The following is a 27,188-nucleotide window of genomic DNA, read 5'->3' as shown; positions in this document are numbered from 1 at the left end:
CCCAGCCCTAATTTAATCATTTGCTGCTCGTGGTTAAACTGTCTGTGACCACACTGATTTAGGACTAAAAACCTAAAAAACATCCTGTAAAACGTTGGCTTTCATGACATAACCAGTCAACATTTGATGCAGTTCTGGTGAATCTGCTTTATTTAACAGAATAAATGTGATTTTCTTCCACAGAAACACTTTTTCATGGTCGGCCTCAGATGATTTTGCTCCCTTCAGCAGAAGTAACTTCTTGAAAGCATTTTGCATAATTGTCCAACAGACTCTGACATCAGCTTTCTGAAAATTTAAACCTCTTTTTTACACCTAATTCCTTCAGCTTCAAGATATTTAAGAGGTTTCCTGTAAGAACGGAACATTTCCAAAGCCCAGTTTCCTCTTTGTCTTCTTTTTGAGGAAATCCTGCAGTAGGTTTTCTAACATACTTTATCTTTCACTCATCTTTAGTTGGCAACAAACTTAATTCTCATTCTGATTCTGATTTATTACCAGTTTGAAAACAGTGAAAAACAGCAGGTTTCATCATCTTAAATCTCACCCAGCAGCGTGCCGGAGATAAAAAACATCTTTTACCAACGTGAACTCCAGGCATCCTCTGATCTGGGACTCTGATAACCAGCTTGTTGCAGCACGCAGGCCTTAAGTTCAAATGTTTTAGTTACTTCTGAGCTGCAAATGATCATTTCAACGCCAATAAATAAATAAAATAATTATGTGACGACTGTTTTAACCAAATAAAATCAATTTTCACAGCTTTGTTTGTTTTAACTGATTAAATTGTTGATTATTCAGTTGTTTCAAAGTGGATTTGGATCCTTTACACTGAGCACCTAACCATGATCACCCATTAGTGTCTCATAGAATCCTGTTTTTATGATTTATTCACACAGCAGGACAGCCACTTAACTCTGAGCTATGAAGCATTCAGGCAGGAAAAAGGCTCCTAACTCAAGGGAAGATGTCTAATAAGTGTCTGAAACTTTGTTCCCAGCAGCCTGTCACAGAGACACATCATTTGTTCCCATTTCTTTAGCTGCATCTGTGAAAAACAGCTTCATAGTTTCAACTAGTTTGTACATTTACATTAAAACTGCTTTCAGTTACCAAAAGAGTCAAATTAATATAAGAAATTCAGTTTAAAAATATCCTAATCCCAAAAAAATGAATGTTATCACGTCTAAAAGTAGAAAAGTAGGAAAAAAACAGACAATATTAAGAATTATATGTTATTCAACATCAAGAAAAAGTAAATAAGATTCAATTTAAAGCTTAAAAAAGGAATATAAGATATAATCTAATGACTAATTATGGAACAATTCATATAAATGAAATGATTAAACTGTTTTATGCCACCAGAAATGAATAATCTAGAAGCTCTTTGTGGGTTTTAGACTGGAATTAAGATTTGTTCCCATTTCTTTAGCTGCATGTGTGAAAAACAGCAAAGATAACACAGTGTGACAGACAGAAAACAGGATTTCTGCAGCAACAAGGTGATTCCCAAAGAGCTGTTAGCTGAAAACTTGGCATATCTCAGCATGGTGTGCAGCGTGTCCTTAAAACATTTGAGGAAACTGGACAAGTGGAGGACAGAAGAAGAAGTGTCAGGCCTAAAGAACTATCTCCAGCAGATGAACAGGATCTGAGAGTGATGTCCTTAAGAAAGAGGAAAACATCCAGCAAAAACTCTGTTTTTAACCTCAGATTCTGGGTTTATGTTCATGTTGGAACATGTTTCAGTGAATCTCTGCAGCTGTTTCCTGCTTTTAGTGGAAATATATAAAGAAATGAGGCAGAATCAATACTTTTGTGTTTCATTTTTTGTTATTTTTGATGATTAAAACTGTGATTATTCATTCATATGTATCACAGGTCCTGTATTCACTCAGAGTTTGATGAAGTTTAACAACAAGGTGCATTAGATGCCTGTAATAAGGTTATACTTTTGACTCAGTTTTACTTTGATTCACTTTAAAGCTGCTCAGAACTGAACAAACTCTGTTTTTAACCTCAGATTCTGAATTCCTGAGCTTTAAAAACAAGATAAAGGAAAAAGAAAGCTGAACTTCTCCGTGTTATCTACAAACCTGAGCAGCTAAGGAGTTTCAGAGACGTTTGCTGAATAAGTGACGCACGCTCGAAGAGACTCTGAATCAAGGAGAGAGCACTTAAATAAAGTGGTGCCTGAGCATGAGTTGACAACTTTTCCTGCGTTTCTTTGCTCTCTGGGATTACCGTCATCAGAGGATAGGAAGGCTTTCAGGGCTCATGAACCCTGCAGACTTTCCTGCAGCTCTCCCTGAAGGTGGCTCAGTGTGGTTAGTGGTCGGTTATTAATAACAAATCCTCACCAGCAGCTTTATAGTTCACTTATGAAAGAGATGAGCTGATAACGCTCCACCAAAGCTTTGTTTTACGGGGAAATCCAACTTCTTTTTGCAGTTTTCTTCCAATTCAAAGTTGGAAATTCCAAGTTTCCAGAATGAGACTGTTTCTAAAAGCAGGTTGAACTGAAGGAGAGGAAAATGTTTGAAATTAAAACTGCAAGTGAAGTTTGGTGTGTGGTACACTGGAAAAAATGCCCCTCCAAAAATAAGTAAGAAAAACAACAAATAAAAGACGTTTTTGCTTGAAATAAGCAAAAAAATCTGCCAATGGAACTAGTGAAAATCGGCTTGTCAAGATTTCTTGAAATAAGATGTGATATTTGGGACTTTTGAGATAAAAGTGATCTTGAAATTAGCTTAAAAACCTCTTCAAATGTAAAAAAAAAGCTTGTTTCATATGATATGTGACTCAAAACAATTTGTTTTCAAGACTTTTTCATTTAACAAGATATTCCAGATGTATTGTATTAAAACAAGTCCCTATATCTGGCTGAAATAGAACTTGTTAGGCAGTTGTGTCTTATATTAAGTGTAATGAGATATTTAGACGAGAAATGAGACAAATATACTTGGTAAGACTTGGATTTTTTTCCAGTGTGAGCTCTCGGGTTAGCGACTGTAAACCGTCTTAAATGGTAATAACAGGCGTCAAGGGGTTATTGACTATGATTTAAACTCAAATTCATGTTTGCATGGTGTCTCAGAGGTGAAAACCAGCTGCTACGGTTGGAAAGCTTGTTATGTTACTCTGTAACAAAGATATCGACTGTGTTCGAAACCGCATACTTCCATACTGCCTACTCATCGATCAGACAGTATGCAGAGCGTTTACCCACAATGCATTTCGCTCCTGCCCGAGCTGAAATCAGCCGGCCTGAAGCTGATTTCCCTTAAGCTCTAAACTCTGTAAACTTTAGCAACATTTGAAACATTTTCAGGTAAGAAAGTAGTCGTTTAGATCCCCAACATGTTGAAAACCTGACAAAATACCGGCTGTTTACAATTTTGTTCCCACGAATTCGGCGCTACTAAAGCTAGCCGCAGTGAGCAACGCACTTCCTGTTATTTTCACAAAATAAAATACCCGTTGCCTTTTATCATAGGGAAAGCCATTACCATACAATTGGTGCTTTTGTTTTGAAAACAGGAAGTGAACCTACCCTCGTTGTAGCTAGCTTGAAACTGCCGTTTTGACAGGAAATGACGATCGGCGACGTCACATTACGTTGCATCTTGGGTAGTTTGAGTATGAGTAGTAACCTCATGATGCATACCCAACATTTAGGAGAATCTAGTATGCATCCGGGGACTTCTCACTTACTCAAACTCACATACTAACTCAAAAAGTTAGTATGAGTAGTAGGAGAAGTATGCGGTTTCGAACACAAATTGTTAAAGCAGTTCTGAATATATTCCCTTTTCTTTCCACTTGGTCAGTATGGATAAGCAAAATGAGGGTCTGAATTGGAAGGGAAAACACTTTAATGAAACAACACAGGACATTACATCTAATCATGTAATGAAACAGCTGTCAGAGCCTCTTCAGATCGGTCCATCACTTCAGCTGCAGCACCACCTGCAGAAACCAGACATAAACCCGTTAAAGACCTGTTCAGAACAAACTCTTTGAGCACGGATCAGTCACAGAACCCACGATACTTTAAAGGGTGCCAATGGCGTTACTTTGCTAGCCGAGTGGTTCGGTTCTGTAACTCATCCACCTGCAGCTGTGTGGATAAGGTGCGTTTCCAACACAACACCGGTCCTCTCCTCACTCTGGGTGTGCTAACGTCACATTATCGGCATGTTTCTGGTCTGCTAATACAGTTGTTTAATGACATAAATGTGTATAAAGTTTTTAAACGCAGTAATTAACGGTACACATGCATTACAACGAGTTAAAGGATCAGATTATTGGCTAAATTACAATAAGAATGAGCTGAGCAAGGGTAATTCTCCTTGGATATATGGCGGTGAATTACTTAATAACTCAGTCTGGTTGTAATTTAGCCAATAATCCGATCCGATCCAATTCTTAGTCAGATTAAGGTGTCTACATGCAATTAATAACTCAGTCTGGTTGTAATTTAGCCAATAATCCGATCTAATTCTTAGTCAGATTAAGGTGTCTACATGCAATTAATAACTCAGTCTGGTTGTAATTTAGCCAATAATCCGATCCAATTCTTAGTCAGATTAAGGTGTCTACATGCACTTAATAACTCAGTCTGGTTGTAATTAAGCCAATAATCCGATCCGATCCAATTCTTAGTCAGATTAAGGTATCTACATGCACTTAATAACTCAGTCCGGTTGTAATTTAGCCAATAATCCGATCCGATCCAATTCATAGTCAGATTAAGGTGTCTACATGCACTTAATAACTCAGTCTGGTTGTAATTTAGCCAATAATCCGATCCAATCCAATTCTTAGTCAGATTAAGGTGTCTACATGCACTTAATAACTCAGTCCGGTTGTAATTTAGCCAATAATCCGATCCGATCCAATTCTTAGTCAGATTAAGGTGTCTACATGCACTTAATAACTCAGTCTGGTTGTAATTTAGCCAATAATCCGATCAGATCCAATTCTTAGTCAGATTAAGGTGTCTACATGCACTTAATAACTCAGTCCGGTTGTAATTTAGCAAATAATCCGATCCGATCCAGTTCTTAGTCAGATTAAGGTGTCTACATGCACTTAATAACTCAGTCTGATTGTAATTTAGCCAATAATCCGATCCTTTCAGTGCCATGTGACCCCACTGAGTTTAAACCAACAGGTATTTCAAACATCTCAATAAGACCTCAGAGGATTGTATTAAATTGTTAAAAAGGGCAGAATATGTCACCTTTAATGTTATTTTAGCTCCATGTTGGTAAAAAAAAATAACTCAGAGAAACTGTAGGTTACTTTAAAAGTTTTGAGTCATGCTGACACTGACTCTGATAACCAGTTTTTGTGTGTTTTATGGGGCACTTTCTATGACTCCACACACTGCAGGCTGCAGGAAGTCAGACTTTATGTCTCGACTCTGCTGCCACCTAGTGTTGATTCTGCATGAAACCGTCAGAAGTTATTCTGTTACATTCTGTTTAAAAGTTTCAGTCTCAGAATGTGTGACTTCAAGGGTCTCAGCAGCTCGCTGCCTGCGCTGCATTGTGGGTAATAAGGAGGTGTCAGGTTTCACAGCGCGTTGATAAGGCGACACCTCTGGAGCATTCTGTACCTTATTAGCAGCCTCCAGCGAGCAGATGAGCGCGCTCAGCTCCTCTCTGTTCATCTCCATGGCGACGGGCCGCAGGGCGCCGTTCTGCCTCACGTCCAGACCGAGGCTGAGCAGAGGCGTGTTCAGGGACGAGATCTTATCGCTGGAGAGAGCCAACTGCAGGAGGCAGGGGACAAGGAGAAGGAGAATCAGGTGGGGACAAGGAGAAGGAGAATCAGGAGGGGACAAGGAGAAGGAGAATCAGGTGGGGACAAGGAGAAGAAGAATCAGGAGGGGACAAGGAGAAGGAGAATCAGGAGGTGGGGACAAAGAGAAGGAGAATCAGGAGGTGGGGACAAGGAGAAGGAGAATCAGGAGGGGACAAGGAGAAGGAGAATCAGGTGGGGACAAGGAGAAGAAGAATCAGGAGGGGACAATGAGAAGGAGAATCAGGTGGGGACAAGGAGAAGAAGAATCAGGTGGGGACAAGGAGAAGGAGAATCAGGTGGGGACAAGGAGAAGAAGAATCAGGAGGGGACAAGGAGAAGGAGAATCAGGAGGTGGGGACAAAGAGAAGGAGAATCAGGAGGGGACAAGGAGAAGGAGAATCAGGTGGGGACAAGGAGAAGGAGAATCAGGTGGGGACAAGGAGAAGAAGAATCAGGAGGGGACAATGAGAAGGAGAATCAGGTGGGGACAAGGAGAAGAAGAATCAGGTGGGGACAAGGAGAAGGAGAATCAGGTGGGGACAAGGAGAAGAAGAATCAGGAGGGGACAATGAGAAGGAGAATCAGGAGGTGGGGACAAGGAGATGGAGAATCAGGAGGGGACAAGGAGAAGGAGAATCAGGAGGTGGGGACAAAGAGAAGGAGAATCAGGAGGGGACAAGGAGAAGGAGAATCAGGTGGGGACAAGGAGAAGAAGAATCAGGAGGGGACAAGGAGAAGAAGAATCAGGTGGGGACAAGGAGAAGGAGAATCAGGTGGGGACAAGGAGAAGAAGAATCAGGAGGGGACAATGAGAAGGAGAATCAGGTGGGGACAAGGAGAAGAAGAATCAGGTGGGGACAAGGAGAAGGAGAATCAGGTGGGGACAAGGAGAAGAAGAATCAGGAGGGGACAATGAGAAGGAGAATCAGGTGGGGACAAGGAGAAGAAGAATCAGGTGGGGACAAGGAGAAGGAGAATCAGGTGGGGACAAGGAGAAGAAGAATCAGGAGGGGACAATGAGAAGGAGAATCAGGAGGTGGGGACAAGGAGACGGAGAATCAGGAGGGGACAAGGAGAAGGAGAATCAGGAGGTGGGGACAATGAGAAGGAGGATCAGGTGGGGACAAGGAGAAGGAGAATCAGGTGGGGACAAGGAGAAGAAGAATCAGGTGGGGACAATGAGAAGGAGGATCAGGAGGTGGGGACAAGGAGAAGGAGAATCAGGAGGGGACAAGGAGAAAAAGAATCAGGCGGGGACAAGGAGAAGGAGAATCAGGTGGGGACAAGGAGAAGAAGAATCAGGAGGTGGGGACAAGGAGAAGGAGAATCAGGTGGGGACAAGGAGAAGAAGAATCAGGAGGTGGGGACAAGGAGAAGGAGAATCAGGAGGGGACAAGGAGAAGAAGAATCAGGCGGGGACAAGGAGAAGGGGAATCAGGAGGTGGGGACAAGGAGAAGGGGAATCAGGAGGTGGGGACAAGGAGAAGGAGAATCAGGTGGGGACAAGGAGAAGGAGAATCAGGCGGTGGGGACAAGGACAAGGAGAATCAGGTGGGGACAAGGAGAAGGAGAATCAGGCGGAGACAAGGAAAAGGAGAATCAGGCGGGGACAAGGAGAAGGAGAATCAGGCGGGGACAAGGAGAAGGAGAATCAGGTGGGGACAAGGAGAAGGAGAATCAGGAGGGGACAAGGAGAATCAGGTGGGGACAAGGAAAAGGAGAATCAGGAGGTGGGGTCAAGGAGAAGGGGAATCAGGAGGTGGGGACAAGGAGAAGGAGAATCAGGTGGGGACAAGGACAAGGAGAATCAGGAGGGGACAAGGAGAAGGAGAATCAGGAGGTGGGGACAATGAGAAGGAGAATCAGGAGGTGGGGACAATGAGAAGGAGAATCAGGAGGTGGGGACAAGGAGAAGGAGAATCAGGAGGTGGGGACAAGGAGAAGGAGAATCAGGAGGTGGGGACAAGGAGAAGGGGAATCAGGAGGGGACAAGGACAAGGAGAATCAGGTGGGGACAAGGAGAAGGAGAATCAGGAGGGGACAAGGAGAAGGAGAATCAGGAGGGGACAAGGAGAAGGAGAATAAGGAGGTGGGGACAAGGAGAAGGAGAATCAGGAGGGTGGGACAAGGAGAAGGAGAATCAGGAGGGTGGGACAAGGAGAAGGAGAATCAGGAGGGGACAAGGAGAAGGAGAATCAGGAGGGGACAAGGAGAAGGAGAATCAGGACGGGGACAAGGAGAATCAGGAGGGGACAAGGAGAATCAGGTGGGGACAAGGAGAAGGAGAATCAGGCGGGGACAAGGAGAATCAGGACGGGGACAAGGAAAACGAGAATAAGGAGGGGACAAGGAGAAGGAGAATCAGGTGGGGACAAGGAGAAGGAGAATCAGGAGGGGACAAGGAGAAGGAAAATCAGGTGGGGACAAGGAGAAGGAGAATCAGGAGGTGGGGACAAGGAGAAGGAGAATAAGGCGGGGACAAGGAGAATCAGGACGGGGACAAGGAGAAGGAGAATCAGGAGGGGACAAGGAGAAGGAGAATCAGGAGGGGACAAGGAGAAGGAGAATCAGGAGGGGACAAGGAGAAGGAGAATCAGGTGGGGACAAGGAGAAGGAGAATCAGGAGGGGACAAGGAGAAGGAGAATCAGGTGGGGACAAGGAGAAGGAGAATCAGGAGGGGACAAGGAGAAGGAGAATCAGGTGGGGACAAGGAGAATCAGGTAGGGACAAGGAGAAGGAGAATCAGGAGGGGACAAGGAGAAGGAGAATCAGGTGGGGACAAGGAGAAGGAGAATCAGGTGGGGACAAGGAGAAGAAGAATCAGGTGGGGACAAGGAGAAGGAGAATCAGGAGGTGGGGACAAGGAGAAGGAGAATCAGGTGGGGACAAGGAGAAGGAGAATCAGGTGGGGACAATGAGAAGGAGAATCAGGAGGGGACAAGGAGAAGGAGAATCAGGTGGGGACAAGGAGAAGGAGAATCAGGTGGGGACAAGGAGAAGGAGAATCAGGAGGGGACAAGGAGAAGGAGAATCAGGTGGGGACAAGGAGAAGGAGAATCAGGTGGGGACAAGGAGAAGGAGAATCAGGAGGGGACAAGGAGAAGGAGAATCAGGTGGGGACAAGGAGAAGGAGAATCAGGAGGGGACAAGGAGAAGGAGAATCAGGTGGGGACAAGGAGAAGGAGAATCAGGTGGGGACAAGGAGAAGAAGAATCAGGTGGGGACAAGGAGAAGGAGAATCAGGAGGTGGGGACAAGGAGAAGGAGAATCAGGAGGTGGGGACAAGGACAAGGAGAATCAGGAGGTGGGGACAAGGACAAGGAGAATCAGGAGGTGGGGACAAGGACAAGGAGAATCAGGAGGTGGGGACAAGGACAAGGAGAATCAGGAGGGGAAAATGAGAAGGAGAATCAGGAGGGGACAAGGAGAAGGAGAATCAGGTGGGGACAAGGACAAGGAGAATCAGGTGGGGACAAGGAGAAGGAGAATCAGGAGGGGACAAGGAGAAGGAGAATCAGGTGGGGACAAGGAGAAGGAGAATCAGGTGGGGACAATGAGAAGGAGAATCAGGTGGGGGCAAGGAGAAGGAGAATCAGGAGGGGACAAGGAGAAGGAGAATCAGGTGGGGACAAGGAGAAGAAGAATCAGGTGGGGACAAGGAGAAGGAGAATCAGGAGGTGGGGACAAGGAGAAGGAGAATCAGGAGGTGGGGACAAGGACAAGGAGAATCAGGAGGGGACAAGGACAAGGAGAATCAGGAGGGGACAAGGAGAAGGAGAATCAGGAGGGGACAATGAGAAGGAGAATCAGGAGGGGACAATGAGAATGAGAAACAGGAGGTGGGGACAAGGAGAAGGAGAATCAGGTGGGGACAAGGAGAAGGAGAATCAGGAGGGGACAAGGAGAAGGAGAATCAGGAGGTGGGGACAAGGAGATGGAGAATCAGGTGGGGACAAGGACAAGGAGAATCAGGAGGGGACAAGGAGAAGGAGAATCAGGAGGGGACAATGAGAATGAGAATCAGGAGGTGGGGACAAGGAGAAGGAGAATCAGGTGGGGACAAGGAGAAGGAGAATCAGGAGGGGACAAGGAGAAGGAGAATCAGGAGGTGGGGACAAGGAGAAGGAGAATCAGGTGGGGACAAGGAGAAGGAGAATCAGGAGGTGGGGACAAGGAGAAGGAGAATCAGGTGGGGACAAGGAGAAGGAGAATCAGGAGGTGGGGACAAGGACAAGGAGAATCAGGTGGGGACAAGGAGAAGGAGAATCAGGAGGGGACAAGGAGAATCAGGTGGGGACAAGGAGAAGGAGAATCGGGTGGGGACAAGGAGAAGGAGAATCAGGAGGTGGGGACAAGGAGAAGGGGAATCAGGAGGTGGGGACAAGGAGAAGGAGAATCAGGTGGTGGGGACAAGGAGAAGGAGAATCAGGTGGGGACAAGGACAAGGAGAATCAGGCGGTGGGGACAAGGACAAGGAGAATCAGGTGGGGACAAGGAGAAGGAGAATCAGGTGGGGACAAGGAGAAGGAGAATCAGGAGGTGGGGACAATGAGAAGGAGAATCAGGAGGTGGGGACAAGGAGAAGGAGAATCAGGTGGGGACAAGGAGAAGGAGAATCAGGAGGGGACAAGGAGAAGGAGAATCAGGAGGTGGGGACAAGGAGAAGGAGAATCAGGTGGGGACAAGGAGAAGCAGAATCAGGTGGGGACAAGGAAAACGAGAATCAGGAGGGGACAAGGAAAACGAGAATCAGGTGGGGACAAGGAGAAGGAGAATCAGGTGGGGACAAGGAGAATCAGGACGGGGACAAGGAGAAGGAGAATCAGGAGGGGACAAGGAGAAGGAGAATCAGGTGGGGACAAGGAGAAGGAGAATCAGGTGGGGACAAGGAGAAGGAGAATCAGGTGGGGACAAGGAGAAGGAGAATCAGGTGGGGACAATGAGAAGGAGAATCAGGAGGTGGGGACAAGGAGAAGGAGAATCAGGAAGTGGGGACAAGGAGAAGGAGAATCAGGTGGGGACAAGGAGAAGGAGAATCAGGAGGGGACAAGGAGAAGGAGAATCAGGAGGTGGGGACAATGAGAAGGAGAATCAGGAGGTGGGGACAAGGAGAAGGAGAATCAGGAGGTGGGGACAAGGAGAAGGAGAATCAGGTGGGGACAAGGAGAAGGAGAATCAGGAGGTGGGGACAAGGAGAAGGAGAATCAGGAGGGGACAAGGAGAAGGAGAATCAGGAGGTGGGGACAAGGAGAAGGGGAATCAGGAGGGGACAAGGACAAGGAGAATCAGGAGGTGGGGACAAGGAGAAGGGGAATCAGGAGGGGACAAGGACAAGGAGAATCAGGTGGGGACAAGGAGAAGGAGAATCAGGAGGTGGGGACAAGGAGAATCAGGCGGGGACAAGGAGAATCAGGACGGGGACAAGGAGAATCAGGACGGGGACAAGGAAAACGAGAATCAGGAGGGGACAAGGAGAAGGAGAATCAGGTGGGGACAAGGAGAATCAGGACGGGGACAAGGAGAAGGAGAATCAGGAGGGGACAAGGAGAAGGAGAATCAGGAGGGGACAAGGAGAAGGAGAATCAGGTGGGGACAAGGAGAAGGAGAATCAGGTGGGGACAAGGAGAAGGAGAATCAGGTGGGGACAAGGAGAAGGAGAATCAGGTGGGGACAAGGAGAAGGAGAATCAGGTGGGGACAATGAGAAGGAGAATCAGGAGGTGGGGACAATGAGAAGGAGAATCAGGAGGTGGGGACAAGGAGAAGGAGAATCAGGAGGTGGGGACAAGGAGAAGGAGAATCAGGTGGGGACAAGGAGAAGGAGAATCAGGAGGGGACAAGGAGAAGGAGAATCAGGAGGGGACAAGGAGAAGGAGAATCAGGTGGGGACAAGGAGAAGGAGAATCAGGTGGGGACAAGGAGAAGGAGAATCAGGTGGGGACAAGGAGAAGGAGAATCAGGTGGGGACAAGGAGAAGGAGAATCAGGTGGGGACAATGAGAAGGAGAATCAGGAGGTGGGGACAATGAGAAGGAGAATCAGGAGGTGGGGACAAGGAGAAGGAGAATCAGGAGGTGGGGACAAGGAGAAGGAGAATCAGGTGGGGACAAGGAGAAGGAGAATCAGGAGGGGACAAGGAGAAGGAGAATCGGGAGGTGGGGACAAGGAGAAGGAGAATCAGGAGGTGGGGACAAGGAGAAGGAGAATCAGGAGGTGGGGACAAGGAGAAGGAGAATCAGGCGGTGGGGACAAGGACAAGGAGAATCAGGTGGGGACAAGGAGAAGGAGAATCAGGAGGGGACAAGGAGAAGGAGAATCAGGTGGGGACAAGGAGAAGGAGAATCAGGAAGCGGGGACAAGGAGAAGGGGAATCAGGAGGTGGGGACAAGGAGAAGGAGAATCAGGCGGTGGGGACAAGGAGAAGGAGAATCAGGTGGGGACAAGGAGAAGGAGAATCAGGAGGTGGGGACAATGAGAAGGAGAATCAGGAGGTGGGGACAATGAGAAGGAGAATCAGGAGGTGGGGACAAGGAGAAGGAGAATCAGGAGGTGGGGACAAGGAGAAGGAGAATCAGGTGGGGACAAGGAGAAGGAGAATCAGGAGGGGACAAGGACAATCAGGAGGTGGGGACAAGGAGAAGGAGAATCAGGAGGGGACAAGGAGAATCAGGTGGGGACAAGGAGAAGGAGAATCAGGAGGGGACAAGGAGAAGGAGAATCAGGAGGTGGGGACAAGGAGAAGGAGAATCAGGTGGGGACAAGGAGAAGGAGAATCAGGAGGTGGGGACAAGGAGAAGGAGAATCAGGAGGTGGGGACAAGGAGAAGGAGAATCAGGTGGGGACAAGGAGAAGGAGAATCAGGAGGGGACAAGGAGAAGGAGAATCAGGAGGTGGGGACAAGGAGAAGGAGAATCAGGAGGTGGGGACAAGGAGAAGGAGAATCAGGAGGGGACAAGGAGAATCAGGTGGGGACAAGGAGAAGGAGAATCAGGAGGGGACAAGGAGAAGGAGAATCAGGAGGTGGGGACAAGGAGAAGGAGAATCAGGTGGGGACAAGGAGAAGGAGAATCAGGAGGTGGGGACAAGGAGAAGGAGAATCAGGAGGTGGGGACAAGGAGAAGGAGAATCAGGTGGGGACAAGGAGAAGGAGAATCAGGAGGTGGGGACAAGGACAAGGAGAATCAGGAGGGGACAAGGACAAGGAGAATCAGGAGGGGACAACGAGAAGGAGAATCAGGACGGGGACAAGGAGAAGGAGAATCAGGTGGGGACAAGGAGAATCAGGAGGTGGGGACAAGGAGAATCAGGCGGGGACAAGGAGAAGGAGAATCAGGTGGGGACAAGGAGAAGGAGAATCAGGTGGGGACAAGGAGAATCAGGAGGTGGGGACAAGGAGAATCAGGCGGGGACAAGGAGAATCAGGACGGGGACAAGGAAAACGAGAATCAGGAGGGGACAAGGAGAAGGAGAATCAGGAGGGGACAAGGAGAAGGAGAATCAGGTGGGGACAAGGAGAAGGAGAATCAGGAGGGGACAAGGAGAATCAGGACGGGGACAAGGAGAAGGAGAATCAGGAGGGGACAAGGAGAAGGAGAATCAGGTGGGGACAAGGAAAAGGAGAATCAGGAGGGGACAAGGAGAAGGAGAATCAGGACGGGGACAAGGAGAAGGAGAATCAGGAGGGGACAAGGAGAAGGAGAATCAGGTGGGGACAAGGAAAAGGAGAATCAGGAGGGGACAAGGAGAAGGAGAATCAGGTGGGGACAAGGAGAAGGAGAATCAGGTGGGGACAAGGAGAAGGAGAATCAGGAGGGGACAAGGAGAAGGATGCGGTTAAGTTCCAGCTCAAGCCATATCTCAATAACCGTACTGTCACAGATGAGGTGCTAATTGAGCGAATCAGTGAAGCTGCAAACTTAGAACAAGAAAGACAGCAAAAACTGAGAAAAACAGCCATAAACAAGCACCCAAAATTCAGTGAAGTGCATCCACCTGACACCTCAGCGGCAGCAGATGACACAGTTACTAACCGTGAAGCAGCGGGGAAGGGCAAGAAAAGTCAGGGACTCAAGATGGAGACAGACTCAATAGAAGCACTCAAGGCTGAGGTTCCAGAAATTAAAAAGTTGATGTTACAGACAGTGGAGGCCACAAAAGCCAGACCGACAGAGAAAATGTTTTCACCAAGCCGTAGTCGGCCCAGGGGTTGTAGGGCGTGTCAGAAAGCTCAGATAGGCGACTCCTGCAGACATTGCTTTAAGTGTGGACAAGAGGGGCATCTCTCCAGAGGATGTCGACGGACCAGAGAGCAGTAGGGAACATTTTGTACTGGATGTTCGTTGATATTACTCCCCATAGGAACTCTAGACTTAGTGAGAGATGTGAGTGCCCACCCGCAAACCAAGTCCCTGACACCAAAACAGATCCGAGACAGTCAGGAAAGAGATCCTGTCATAGGCCAAGTTCTGTATTACAAGAGAGAAAATCAGCACCCGTCCAGGAGAGCTCTTACAGTGGAACCGCCGGACGTCAGAGTATTAATGAGACAGTGGGCAAGCTGTATGTAAACGAGGATGGAATTCTCTATAGGAAAGCAGGAGATAAACAACAGCTTATCCTCCCAAAAGAGTACCGTCAAAGAGTGTTCCACGAGCTTCACAGAGAAATGGGACATCTTGGGGTCGAGAGGACTATGAACCTGATCCAAGATCGATTCTATTGGGCTCGTATGTACTCTGCAATAGAACACTTTGTCACCCAAGAGTGTGAGTGTCTCAAAGCAAAGCGACCTCACAAAGCAACCAGGGCTCCCATGGCAACCATTGTCACAACACGGCCAGGTGAGCTAGTTTGCATTGACTTTTTACACTTAGAGACATGCAAACAGGGATTTGAGTACATTTTAATTGTGATTGATCATTGCACTGGTTTCGCCCAAGCCTACGACACGAAAAAACAAGTCCGCCAAGACTGTTCAATGACTTTGCACTGCGCATTGGATTTCCAGAGAGAATCCCCCATGACATGGGAAGAGAGTTTGAGAATCAGCTGATGGACCAACTACAGAAGAGCTGTACCACCCCCAAGGCAACAGAAAGTGTGAACGATTTAATAGAACAATCTTATCAATGCTCCGTACCCTCAAAAGTGAACAGAAGGCTGACTGGAAGAGCTCACTGACAAAACTGGTGCATGCGTACAACTGCACCCGCAGTGGGGTCACAGGGTTCTCTCCCTACTACTTGCTCTACGGAAGGTCACCTCGCTTACCAGTAGACCTGCTGTTCAACCTACAGCCCAGAGAGGCAAAAGAGACTTACACGGAATATGTACAGAACTGGCAAAACCGAATGCAGCAAGCCTATGAGATCGCATCCAAAACAGCAGCCCGAGAAGCTCTACGAGGCAAGAAAGGCTATGACAAAAGAGCACATGGAGCCGACCTACAACCTGGTGGACGGGTGCTTGTGCGGAACATGTCAGAGAGGGGCGGCCCTGGTAAACTGCGATCCTACTGGGAAACTAAAGTGCATGTGGTGGTGAAGAGAAGGAGCAGTCACAGCCCGGTGTATGAAGTAGCACCAGAGGGAGGTGGTAAGAGTCGCATATTGCACAGGAATCTTCTACTCCCATGTGACAGTCTGCCCTTGGAGAATCCGGAACCCAACCCTGCAAAACAAGAGAGGAAAATGCAGACACGGACGAGAACAAGACAGCACCAAATCAACGAACCAGTGAAGGACTCTGAGAGCGAAAGCGGTGATGAAGTTGAGCTGGTGTGTCGTTTCCCATACGACCAAGAACCAAGTCAGAGAGCTGCAGACTTGAATCCAGAGGCAGAGCCATTTGCACCAGCTCTGACGGTGCAAGACAGAGCACCAGATCTGGAAGATGCAATGGTTGTGGAAGAGGATGCAGATTCAGATGACAGGAACATCACAGCTGATGGACATGGTGGGAATGACACTGTAGAGCCTGTGGAAAGTCTGCAAGAGTCGTTAGAAGAAGATGATCCAGACCCTCTGCCAGCGACCAGCTACACGCGGCGACACCGGCACCGTCCCCAAAGACTGACCTACGACTCCTTGGGTGAACCAACATGGGTGAAAGCGGGTGCAGAGAGCTTGCACGTTGGGAGAATGTCCTCAGCCTGTAACCCACTGGTCATGTGGCGACCGTGGGCATCACCAGACATTGAGATAATGGGTTGAACTCACAGTATACGAACATTACTCAAGTTCAGAGAAAACGGACGCTGAAAAATAGAGTGGTGAAATGTTATGGACTGTGAAGAAGAGATAATTCTGGGAGAACAGATTGAACTGCTACTGTACAACAAAGAGACTGGTAACAGACTAAAAGAACTGAGGCCGATATGAGTTCTGTTATATTGAGAGTTGATCTGACTGGGGTCAAGAGTACAGCAACTGATCTTTAGTGGTATAGGTCTAAATGGGTCAGATACTTTGATAAATGGGTACTAAGGGAATTGAATGTCAGGTGCCACTTTAAACTAAGTAATACCATGTTTTCAGAGAGAAAGTTCAAGGTGTTGTGCAAAGGTACACTTTGGGTATCTGAAATGTCTGGGGACATTTATTATTGGAGGGGAGAGTGTGGCATACAGAGCCATCAGTGGGTTAATACACCTGAGTGATTATTATTGATAGTTCATTTGATTTCCCATTTAGGACCGCTCATGTTCAGGGTGGTGAAAATAGTCTGGGTGTTTTCTGATTAGATAGGAGATTAGTTTATTGTTGTTATTATTTAGTGTAAAATATTGTCACCAATCAATGGGGATGCAGTGTCTAACCCCTACCAGCAGAGGGCTCGTTCGCTACACTGTGTGAGCAGGGACAAAGGAAGTCTCGCGGGAATACGTTCCGCGAACGAGAACACACACGTGAATGTGAAAGAAGCTGTGTGTGGCGAACTGTAATAAATAAGTTTACCTACTTTTGCTCTTTGCAGAACAAAATAAATACAACAAATTAAATGTGTAGCGGAGGCAGTCTTCACTCTGCACCACGCTACATATACACTACTTTTGGTATATGTTTGGATTAATCAGGGAAATCATGTGATTAATTAGATTAAACATTTTAATCGTTGCCCAGCCCTAGATATTTCATAGTTTGTCTCGTTATTTTCAGATTTCAGACCTGAAACACATTGTAAAAAGGGACAATTTGGGGCTGATTGTGAGGTGAAAATAATAATAAATAATAAAATTAATAGAAATAAACTTTTTCCTGGAACAACTAACGACATTAGAAAGAAGTAAAAGCCCTGCTTCACCTTCAGCTGCCAGTCGAAGTCCTGCAGGGTGGCAGAGGAGATGGAGTTGGTTCTGTCCAGCAGAGCTCGGTGGATCTCTTCCCGTCGCGCTCTCAGCACACTCAGAACCGCCTCGGCGTGGCTGCTGCCCGCCTCCGACAGTTTGGCCAGAACCTGCAGACAGCAGCTGATGTGAGAAACTGACTCCAACCGCCCGTCCATCCTGCTGATCAGAGCAAATTCAGCTGCTTCCTTTCAACAACGCTGATTATTTCCACTTAAAACCACACAAACGTGGAACCTTTAACTAAATATGAAGCTACAGGCGGGTCATTTCCCTACGTCACACTTCCGGGGTTCCGCAAGGTTCGGTCTTGGGTCCTCTTCTTTTCTCCCTCTACACATCATCTCTTGGTTCTATCATCCACTCCCATAACTTTTCCTGCCGCTGCTATGCAGACGACACCCAGCTGATTCTGTCTTTGCCCCCTTCTGACACCCCAGTGGAGGCATTGCTGCGTGCCTGGCAGACATCTCGGAAGGTGGATGTCGATGCACCACCTTAAGCTCAACCCGGACCAGACTGAGCTGGTGTTTCTCCCGGGGAAGGGCTGCCCGCACCGAGACCTGGCCGTCACCATGGTGACATTTTCTCTGTTCTGGCGCCCCGATGGTGGAACGATCTCCCGACTGATGTCAGGACAGCTGAGTCGCTGCCCATCTTTGGCCGCAGGCTGCAAACCATCTCTGCAGGAAACACTACCCTGATCCGCCCTCTGAGGACATCACCCGTTTCGTCCCAGCTCCTTGCCTTGTCACCAAGGCAGCTTTTTACCACCTCAGAAACATCAACAGAATTAAAGGTTTCCTCTCCCAAACAGACCAGGAGAAACTCATCCATGCATCCATCTCCAGCAGACTCCATCACTGTAACGCTCTTTTAACTTTTAACTTCCCACAAAGAGCATTAAACATCTGCAGCTCATCCAGAACGCTGCTGCTGGAGCTTTAACCCGGACTAAGAGATCTGAACACATCACAGCAGCTTTAAAATCTTTACTCTGGCTTCCAGTCAGTCACAGAATAGATTTTAAAAGCCTGCTGATGGTTTACAATCTGTGATGTGTTCAGAGAATATAAACCCAGCAGAGCTCTGAGATCCAAGGACTCAGGTCAGCTGGTCCAGTCCAGAGTCCAGACTAAACATGGAGAAGCAGCATTTAGCTGTTATGCTGCAAACAAGTGGAACAAACTGCCAGTGGAGATTAAACTTTCACCAAATGGAGACATTTTTAAATCCAGCTTAAAAACATTTCTGTTCTCATGTGTCTATGCATGAAATCTGCACGATATCTTTGAATTTATCTGGACTGTTGCTCGTTAATAAATTCATTTAAATGATTTTATTTGTTTCTCTTTATATTCTTTTATGTATTTTTAATGCTTCTTCCACTCCTGCTGCAATGCTTTTATTTTATGTGAAGCACTTTGAATTGTTTGTACATGAAATGTGCTACAAATAAATTTGATTTGATTTGATTTACGCACTTATTTGTTTCCTAAATTGTCTTCCCATGTGTCTCGGTACCTAACTTACAGCACTTACTCTAGCACTAGTTTTGCTCTTAGCTGTTTGGTTTTGGAAGGAAATGCACTTCTGATTTCTTGTGACCTGAAGTTCTTTTGCCTACCGATGTGGAACACACTGATTGTGAGTCGCTTTGGATAAAAGCGTCTGCAGAATGACCGTAATGTGATGTACACTTCTGTTTTGACCGTTTGTCTTTACTTCCTGGTCGTCCTCTCCTTTGATTTCAGTCACTTCTTACCAAAATAAAACTCAATCTGTCGGTAAAATACTGAAACAAAAGAAACTAACAGTTTTTCCACTTGATTTTCAGTGTTCATTGTTTTCTCCCCGACCTTTAAACGTTCACTTTCACTCACCTCCTCGTCTGAGATGTTGCTGCCCACCGCCAGGCGGAACAGCGCCGTCAGGGAGTCGAGCAGCTGCAGCCACTCCTGCGGGCTCCAGGCGGCGCTGTGGTCATCCCTGCGGGGGGGCGCCCGCCCACACAGCCCGTCCACCACCCTGTGACACAGCTGCACAGCAGACACACAGGTTTGTGACAGCTGCTGGATCAGGGGTTCACTTAGTTTCTCACTCACTGCTGCTACCAGCTGCTGGATCAGGGGTTCACTTAGTTTCTCACTGCTGCTACCAGCTGCTGGATCAGGGGTTCACTTAGTTTCTCAATCACTGCTGCTGCCAGCTGCTGGATCAGGGGTTCACTTAGTTTCTCACTCACTGCTGCTACCAGCTGCTGGATCAGGGGTTCACTTAGTTTCTCACTCACTGCTGCTACCAGCTGCTGGATCAGGGGTTCACTTAGTTTCTCACTCACTGCTGCTACCAGCTGCTGGATCAGGGGTTCACTTAGTTTCTCACTTACTGCTGCTACCAGCTGCTGGATCAGGGGTTCACTTAGTTTCTCACTCACTGCTGCTACCAGCTGCTGGATCAGGGGTTCACTTAGTTTCTCACTCACTGCTGCTACCAGCTGCTGGATCAGGGGTTCACTTAGTTTCTCACTCACTGCTGCTACCAGCTGCTGGATCAGGGGTTCACTTAGTTTCTCACTTACTGCTGCTACCAGCTGCTGGATCAGGGGTTCACTTAGTTTCTCACTCACTGCTGCTACCAGCTGCTGGATCAGGGGTTCACTTAGTTTCTCACACACTGCTGCTACCAGCTGCTGGATCAGGGGTTCACTTAGTTTCTAACACACTGCTGCTACCAGCTGCTGGATCAGGGGTTCACTTAGTTTCTCACACACTGCAGCTACCAGCTGCTGGATCAGGGGTTCACTTAGTTTCTCACTGCTGCTACCAGCTGCTGGATCAGGGGTTCACTTAGTTTCTCGCTCACTGCTGCTACCAGCTGCTGGATCAGGGGTTCACTTAGTTTCTCACTCACTGCTGCTACCAGCTGCTGGATCAGGGATTCACTTAGTTTCTCACTGCTGCTACCAGCTGCTGGATCAGGGGTTCACTTAGTTTCTCACTGCTGCTACCAGCTGCTGGATCAGGGGTTCACTTAGTTTCTCACACACTGCTGCTACCAGCTGCTGGATCAGGGGTTCACTTAGTTTCTAACACACTGCTGCTACCAGCTGCTGGATCAGGGGTTCACTTAGTTTCTCACTCACTGCTGCTACCAGCTGCTGGATCAGGGGTTCACTTAGTTTCTCACTGCTGCTACCAGCTGCTGGATCAGGGGTTCACTTAGTTTCTCACACACTGCTGCTACCAGCTGCTGGATCAGGGGTTCACTTAGTTTCTAACACACTGCTGCTACCAGCTGCTGGATCAGGGGTTCACTTAGTTTCTCACTCACTGCTGCTACCAGCTGCTGGATCAGGGGTTCACTTAGTTTCTCACTGCTGCTACCAGCTGCTGGATCAGGGGTTCACTTAGTTTCTCACTGCTGCTACCAGCTGCTGGATCAGGGGTTCACTTAGTTTCTCACTGCTGCTACCAGCTGCTGGATCAGGGGTTCACTTAGTTTCTCACTGCTGCTACCAGCTGCTGGATCAGGGGTTCACTTAGTTTCTCACTGCTGCTACCAGCTGCTGGATCAGGGGTTCACTTAGTTTCTCACTGCTGCTACCAGCTGCTGGATCAGGGGTTCACAAACATTCAGTTGGAGGTGCCCACACTGTGTTTAAAGCTATTTATTTCCGTATGGACGGTGAAACGGTCACATTATTTGCGTTAACAGAAGAAGAAGAAGAAGACTAAGAAGAAGAAACGTATGAACTGTTGGTTGGTCGCATCTCTCAGTGAAACACAGAGTTAATTATCTTCCGGTTTTACGTTTTTTTTTTTGTTCAAATAAACGTTAAAAAACAGATTAATAGTCGATACTTACTCTGATACAGTCTGTGTCCGGAACTCTGTTCAGCACATCCACCATGTTTTCATTTAGTTCCGCCTTCCGGTGCTGACCAGCTGATGTCAATCACGTGTTTTCATTTAGTTCCGCCTTCTTCTTCTTCTTCGTCTTGTAATTTATTGGCGGTTAGCATCCGTAATGTAGCATTACCGCCACCAACGGTACGATTATGTAGCTGCGGGTGTGGAGCGTCGACGAAGGAGTGACAAAATAAAATAAAAGAAAGAAAGAAAATAAATAAATAAACAAATAAATAAACAATTCACTAAATAAAAAATAAACTAAATCCTTTCAAAAAGTACCGTATAGTTCTGTCTTCCGGTTCTGACCAGCTGATGTCAGTCACGTGACAGAAAAATAATACTTTTTGAATTCGTCAAATGTACTTTAAACGTTACAAATAGGCGGAAAATGTTTATTTTTTGTTTGTTTTTTCAGCACATAACGGACCAAAGCAGCTGTCTTTGACCTTTTAGCATAAACTAACCGGTGTACCGGTGCAGTCTGGCCATTTATTGGATGAAACCCGTGCAAACGGTCGCTCTGCCGGCGAGCTTTTACTTCACATCCTGCTTTGCGTCTCATGTGAGCTCCTCGGTGTCCTGGAAAAATGTGACCGGAGGGGCTCCACCCGCTGCCGAAAGTCAACGTCAAGTCGGCGGCGAATGGAAGCAAACAGCGGGGTAAGTTAACCGTCTGTGTGTTACAAGCTGCTGCCGGAGAAGACGCCTGTTTTCCGGGGAAGAAAAAGCTCAGCTCGGGCCTACTGTAACCGACTGTTTCAGGGATTTACCTGGTTACTCATTAACAAAACTCATGTGTATAGTCGGTTTTCTCTCAGTTGTCACCTACTCAGAGTCGATAATAGCCTCTTACAATAAGAAACCTTCCAGATAAGCTGAGTAAACACGGCTGACTTTCAGTCTACAGGACTCTGTGTCCTCATTTCTTTCCAGAAAAACAGGAAATAGTTGCAGTTATTCGCTGAAACATGAACATAAACCCAGAATCTGAGGCAGAACCAGAGTTAGTTCAGCTCTGAGCAGCTTTAAAGTGAATATCTGCAGATGTTTCCATGGTAACAGCTGCAGAGATTCACTGAAACATGTTCCAACATGAACATAAACCCAGAATCTGAGGCAGAACCAGAGTTAGTTCAGTTCTGAGCAGCTTTAAAGTGAATATCTGCAGATGTTTCCATGGTAACAGCTGCAGAGATTCACTGAAACATGTTCCAACATGAACATAAACCCAGAATCTGAGGCAGAACCAGAGTTAGTTCAGTTCTGAGCAGCTTTAAAGTGAATATCTGCAGATGTTTCCATGGTAACAGCTGCAGAGAGTCACTGAAACATGTTCCAACATGAACATAAACCCAGAATCTGAGTCAGAACCAGAGTTAGTTCAGTTCTGAGCAGCTTTAAAGTGAATATCTGCAGATGTTTCCATGGTAACAGCTGCAGAGAGTCACTGAAACATGTTCCAACATGAACATAAACCCAGAATCTGAGGCAGAACCAGAGTTAGTTCAGTTCTGAGCAGCTTTAAAGTGAATATCTGCAGATGTTTCCATGGTAACAGCTGCAGAGATTCACTGAAACATGTTCCAACATGAACATTAACCCAGAATCTGAGTCAGAACCAGAGTTAGTTCAGTTCTGAGCAGCTTTAAAGTGAATATCTGCAGATGTTTCCATGGTAACAGCTGCAGAGATTCACTGAAACATGTTCCAACATGAACATAAACCCAGAATCTGAGGCAGAACCAGAGTTAGTTCAGTTCTGAGCAGCTTTAAAGTGAATATCTGCAGATGTTTCCATGGTAACAGCTGCAGAGATTCACTGAAACATGTTCCAACATGAACATAAACCCAGAATCTGAGGCAGAACCAGAGTTAGTTCAGTTCTGAGCAGCTTTAAAGTGAATATCTGCAGATGTTTCCATGGTAACAGCTGCAGAGATTCACTGAAACATGTTCCCACATGAACATAAACCCAGAATCTGAGGCAGAACCAGAGTTAGTTCAGTTCTGAGCAGCTTTAAAGTGAATATCTGCAGATGTTTCCATGGTAACAGCTGCAGAGAGTCACTGAAACATGTTCCAACATGAACATAAACCCAGAATCTGAGTCAGAACCAGAGTTAGTTCAGTTCTGAGCAGCTTTAAAGTGAATATCTGCAGATGTTTCCATGGTAACAGCTGCAGAGATTCACTGAAACATGTTCCAACATGAACATTAACCCAGAATCTGAGTCAGAACCAGAGTTAGTTCAGCTCTGAGCAGCTTTAAAGTGAATATCTGCAGATGTTTCCATGGTAACAGCTGCAGAGATTCACTGAAACATGTTCCAACATGAACATAAACCCAGAATCTGAGGCAGAACCAGAGTTAGTTCAGTTCTGAGCAGCTTTAAAGTGAATATCTGCAGATGTTTCCATGGTAACAGCTGCAGAGATTCACTGAAACATGTTCCCACATGAACATAAACCCAGAATCTGAGGCAGAACCAGAGTTAGTTCAGTTCTGAGCAGCTTTAAAGTGAATATCTGCTGATGTTTCCATGGTAACAGCTGCAGAGATTCACTGAAACATGTTCCAACATGAACATAAACCCAGAATCTGAGGCAGAACCAGGGTTAGTTCAGTTCTGAGCAGCTTTAAAGTGAATATCTGCAGATGTTTCCATGGTAACAGCTGCAGAGATTCACTGAAACATGTTCCAACATGAACATAAACCCAGAATCTGAGTCAGAACCAGAGTTAGTTCAGTTCTGAGCAGCTTTAAAGTGAATCTCTGCAGATGTTTCCATGGTAACAGCTGCAGAGATTCACTGAAACATGTTCCAACATGAACATAAACCCAGAATCTGAGGCAGAACCAGAGTTAGTTCAGCTCTGAGCAGCTTTAAAGTGAATATCTGCAGATGTTTCCATGGTAACAGCTGCAGAGATTCACTGAAACATGTTCCAACATGAACATAAACCCTGAATCTGAGGCAGAAGCAGAGTCAGTTCAGTTCTGAGCAGCTTTAAAGTGAATATCTGTAGATGTTTCCATGGTAACGGCTGCAGAGATTCACTGATGTAATGGCTGCATTTTTTTTTTAAAGTGTGTTCAGTGAAAATATCGCAATGCATCGCAATAATTCAAGTACCGTGATAGTATCGCATCGTGGCATGTGAATCGTGATTCGGATCGAATCGTGACTTCTTTGCCAATACCCACCCCTAGTGGCAGAGTGGGGGGGCGTCTCCTAAAGTCCACTGTCATCTCCACGGTTTTTAGCGTGTTCAGCTCCAGATTGTTCTGACCACACCAGCAGACCAGCCATTCAACCTCCCGTCTGTAGGCAGACTCGTCACCGTCCCGGATGAGGCCGATGACCGTTGTGTCATCTGCAAACTTCAGCAGTTTAACAGACGGGTCTCTTGAGGTGCAGTCGTCCCTGCAGAGTCGAGGTGTTGCAGGATGTAGTGCAGTCCCATGTTGACGGCATCATCCGCTGACCTGTTCGCTCCGTAGGCGAACTGCAGGGGGTCCAGCAGGGGGTCTGTGATGTCCTTCAGGTACGCCAACACACGTCTCTCGAAGGACTTCATGACTACAGATGTGAGGGCAACAGGCCTGTAGTCGTTCAGTCCTGTGATGGTGGCTTTCTTGGGGACCGGCTCTATAGCCGCTTTCGGACTGTAGGAACCTTTGGCAGTTCTAATAACCTTTTAATCCGCGGGGCCGTTTTCTCCCGTGTTCGGACATACAGGAACTCGGGGCTTTCTCCCTTAGTTCCTATAACTATTTAGCTCCTTCTCCGAGGTCGGGTCTTTTCATAGTTCTTATAGAACGCATCTGACGGAGGTGTGTGGTGGTCGGTAGCTACGCCCCATGTCATGTTGTCACGGCTGAAATGTTTCCTCATAAGACACAGACAGAACCGGCGGGTGTTTAATAAGTTAAACTTACACTGGTCTCATTTGTCTGCGGCGCTCTGCTCTCCTTTCTTCCTACATGAAATGAAAAAGTATCTCCTGACTCTCTCTGTGAGCTCTTCCAGCCTCGATATTAGACGCCTGATGTGATTGTCCATGATTAATATCACCATCATGCAGACCATGAACACGGTGGCCTCCCCGCTCTCCATATTAGCTTTTTGGTGCTGTTTTTTCTTCTCTCCTTACTTTTACAGGGTTTTGTTTTGTTGTTGAATGTGGCGCTAAACAGCTAACGGCTAACACGTCACTGAAGCAGACGGCTGCGCGCGGCGCATCAGTCCCTATCAGGTCCCGACTCATGTGCGAATGCAGACTGAAACAGAAGGACAGTTATCAGAACAAAATTCGAGTAGGACAGTTCTGATAACTGCGTTCTTTGAACGGCTCTGTCCGAAAGCTGCTAATCTCGGAGTGTTTCTGGCCTGGTTGTACAGGACTCTGTCCCCACTTCTGTAGGCCTCCTCCTTGGCCTATTAACCTATTAACCTATTGGCCTATTGACTAACATGGATATAAACCCAGAATCTGAGGTTAAAAACAGGGTTTTTGCTGGATGTTTTCCTCTTTCTTAAGGACATCACTTTCAGATCCTGTTCATCTGCTGGAGATAGTTCTTTAGGCCTGACACTTCTTCTTCTGTCCTCCACTTGTCCAGTTTCCTCAAATGTTTTAAGGACACACTGCACACCATGCTGAGATATGCCAAGTTTTCAGCTAACAGCTCTTTGGGAATCACCTTGTTGCTGCAGAAATCCTGTTTTCTGTCTGTCACACTGTGTTATCTTTGCTGTTTTTCACACATGCAGCTAAAGAAATGGGAACTAATCTTAATTCCAGTCTAAAACCCACAAAGAGCTTCTAGATTATTCATTTCTGGTGGCATAAAACAGTTTAATCATTTCATTTATATTAATTGTTCCATAATTAGTCATTAGATTATATCTTATATTCCTTTTTTAAGCTTTAAATTTAATATTTTTTACTTTTTCTTGATGGTGAATAACATATAATTCTTATTATTGTCTGTTTTTTTCCTACTTTTCTACTTTTAGACGTGATAACATTCATTTTTTTGGGATTAGGATATTTTTAAACTGAATTTCTTATATTAATTTGACTCTTTTGGTAACTGAAAGCAGTTTTAACGTAAATGTACAAAAAAGTTGAAACCATGAAGCTGTTTTTCACAGATTCAGCTAAAGAAATGGGAACAAATGATGTGTCTCTGTGACAGGCTGCTGGGAACAAAGTGCCTAAAGATCCAGTTTAAAACGGCTTCTTTGCTAAGTTGTCTGTTCTGTGTGGACACAACACTGGTTCATCCCTTGAGTTAGGAGCCTTTTTCCTGCCTGAATGCTTCATAGCTCAGAGTTAAGTGGCTGTCCTGCTGTGTGAATAAATCATAAAAACAGGATTCTGAGACACTAATGGGTGATCATGGTTAGGTGCTCAGTGTAAAGGATCAAAATCCACTTTGAAACAGCTGAAAAATCAATAATTTAATCAGTTAAAACAAACAAAGCTGTGAAAATTGATTTTATTTGGTGGAAAGAGTCGTCACATAATGAAAATAGAGCTGCGTTTCAATTGTTGTTTTGTATTTATTGGCGTTGAAATGATCATTTGCAGCTCAGAAGTAACTAAAACATTTGAACTTAAGGCCTGCGTGCTGCAACAAGCTGGTTATCAGAGTCCCAGATCAGAGGATTCCTGGAGTTCACGTTGGTAAAAGATGTTTTTTTTATCTCCGGCACGCTGCTGGGTGAGATTTAAGATGATTGAAACCTGCTGTTTTCACTGTTTTCACTGCGTTGTGACTGGATTGGTTCAGTCCAAGCACTCGTTCAGTTATCACTGAGGTAATAACACATAACTTCAGGAGTCTTGTGACCTCATGGGTTCGACTTGTGATGAATCGTCTCTCAGTTCTGCTTCCCGACCTGCAGCAGCAGCTGTCGTTTCTAACAAAGTTAGAGTCGCAGCTTCAGTTAAAGGGACAGTTCGCCTCTTCTGACATGAAGCTGTGTAACATCCCATATCAGCAACTTCATTTCTGAACATCTTCTTACCCCCTGCTGCGTCCTGTGAGCAGAGTTCCAGCCTCGTTTTGGTGTTGATGAAGGTAGTCCGGCGAGTTGGCTGGGGTT

At 46.3% G+C, this 27,188-nt stretch overlaps 2 protein-coding genes across 2 annotated transcripts in view; one reads left to right on the top strand and one right to left on the bottom strand.

Moving 5' to 3' along the window:
- Positions 1–3,919: 3,919 nt before the first annotated feature.
- On the bottom strand, positions 3,920–21,128 carry commd8 (COMM domain containing 8). The gene is made up of 5 exons (XM_075448523.1): positions 21,025–21,128; positions 19,041–19,196; positions 17,115–17,267; positions 5,627–5,782; positions 3,920–3,972 (listed from the first exon to the last, which is right to left on the bottom strand). The coding sequence occupies exons 1-5, from the start codon at positions 21,067–21,069 to the stop codon at positions 3,952–3,954; spliced, it is 531 nt and encodes a 176-aa protein (XP_075304638.1). The 5' UTR covers positions 21,070–21,128; the 3' UTR covers positions 3,920–3,951.
- A 403-nt stretch (positions 21,129–21,531) lies between these two features.
- The window catches only part of atp10d (ATPase phospholipid transporting 10D), a 61,878-nt gene continuing 56,221 nt past the window's right edge, over positions 21,532–27,188 (top strand). The window contains exon 1 of the mRNA XM_075487986.1: positions 21,532–21,731. The gene's annotated coding sequence lies outside the window, so the exon portion shown is untranslated. The remainder of the gene's footprint in view (positions 21,732–27,188) is intronic.

This window comes from Odontesthes bonariensis, chromosome 17, assembly GCF_027942865.1.
Source record: "Odontesthes bonariensis isolate fOdoBon6 chromosome 17, fOdoBon6.hap1, whole genome shotgun sequence".
Lineage (NCBI taxonomy): Eukaryota > Metazoa > Chordata > Actinopteri > Atheriniformes > Atherinopsidae > Odontesthes > Odontesthes bonariensis.
Note: the sequence above shows the minus strand (reverse complement) of the source record. Positions and strands in the feature narration are given on the sequence as shown.

Coding starts and splice junctions, on each gene's coding strand:
- commd8 (XM_075448523.1), bottom strand. CDS start 21,069: ATGGTGGATGTGCTGAACAGAGTTCCGGACACAGACTGTATCAGA. Junction 5,783..17,114: donor ACTTCGACTGGCAGCTGAAG/GTGAAGCAGGGC, acceptor TGCCTCCTGCAG/TTGGCTCTCTCCAGCGATAA. Junction 3,973..5,626: donor CGCTGGAGGCTGCTAATAAG/GTACAGAATGCT, acceptor TGGTTTCTGCAG/GTGGTGCTGCAGCTGAAGTG.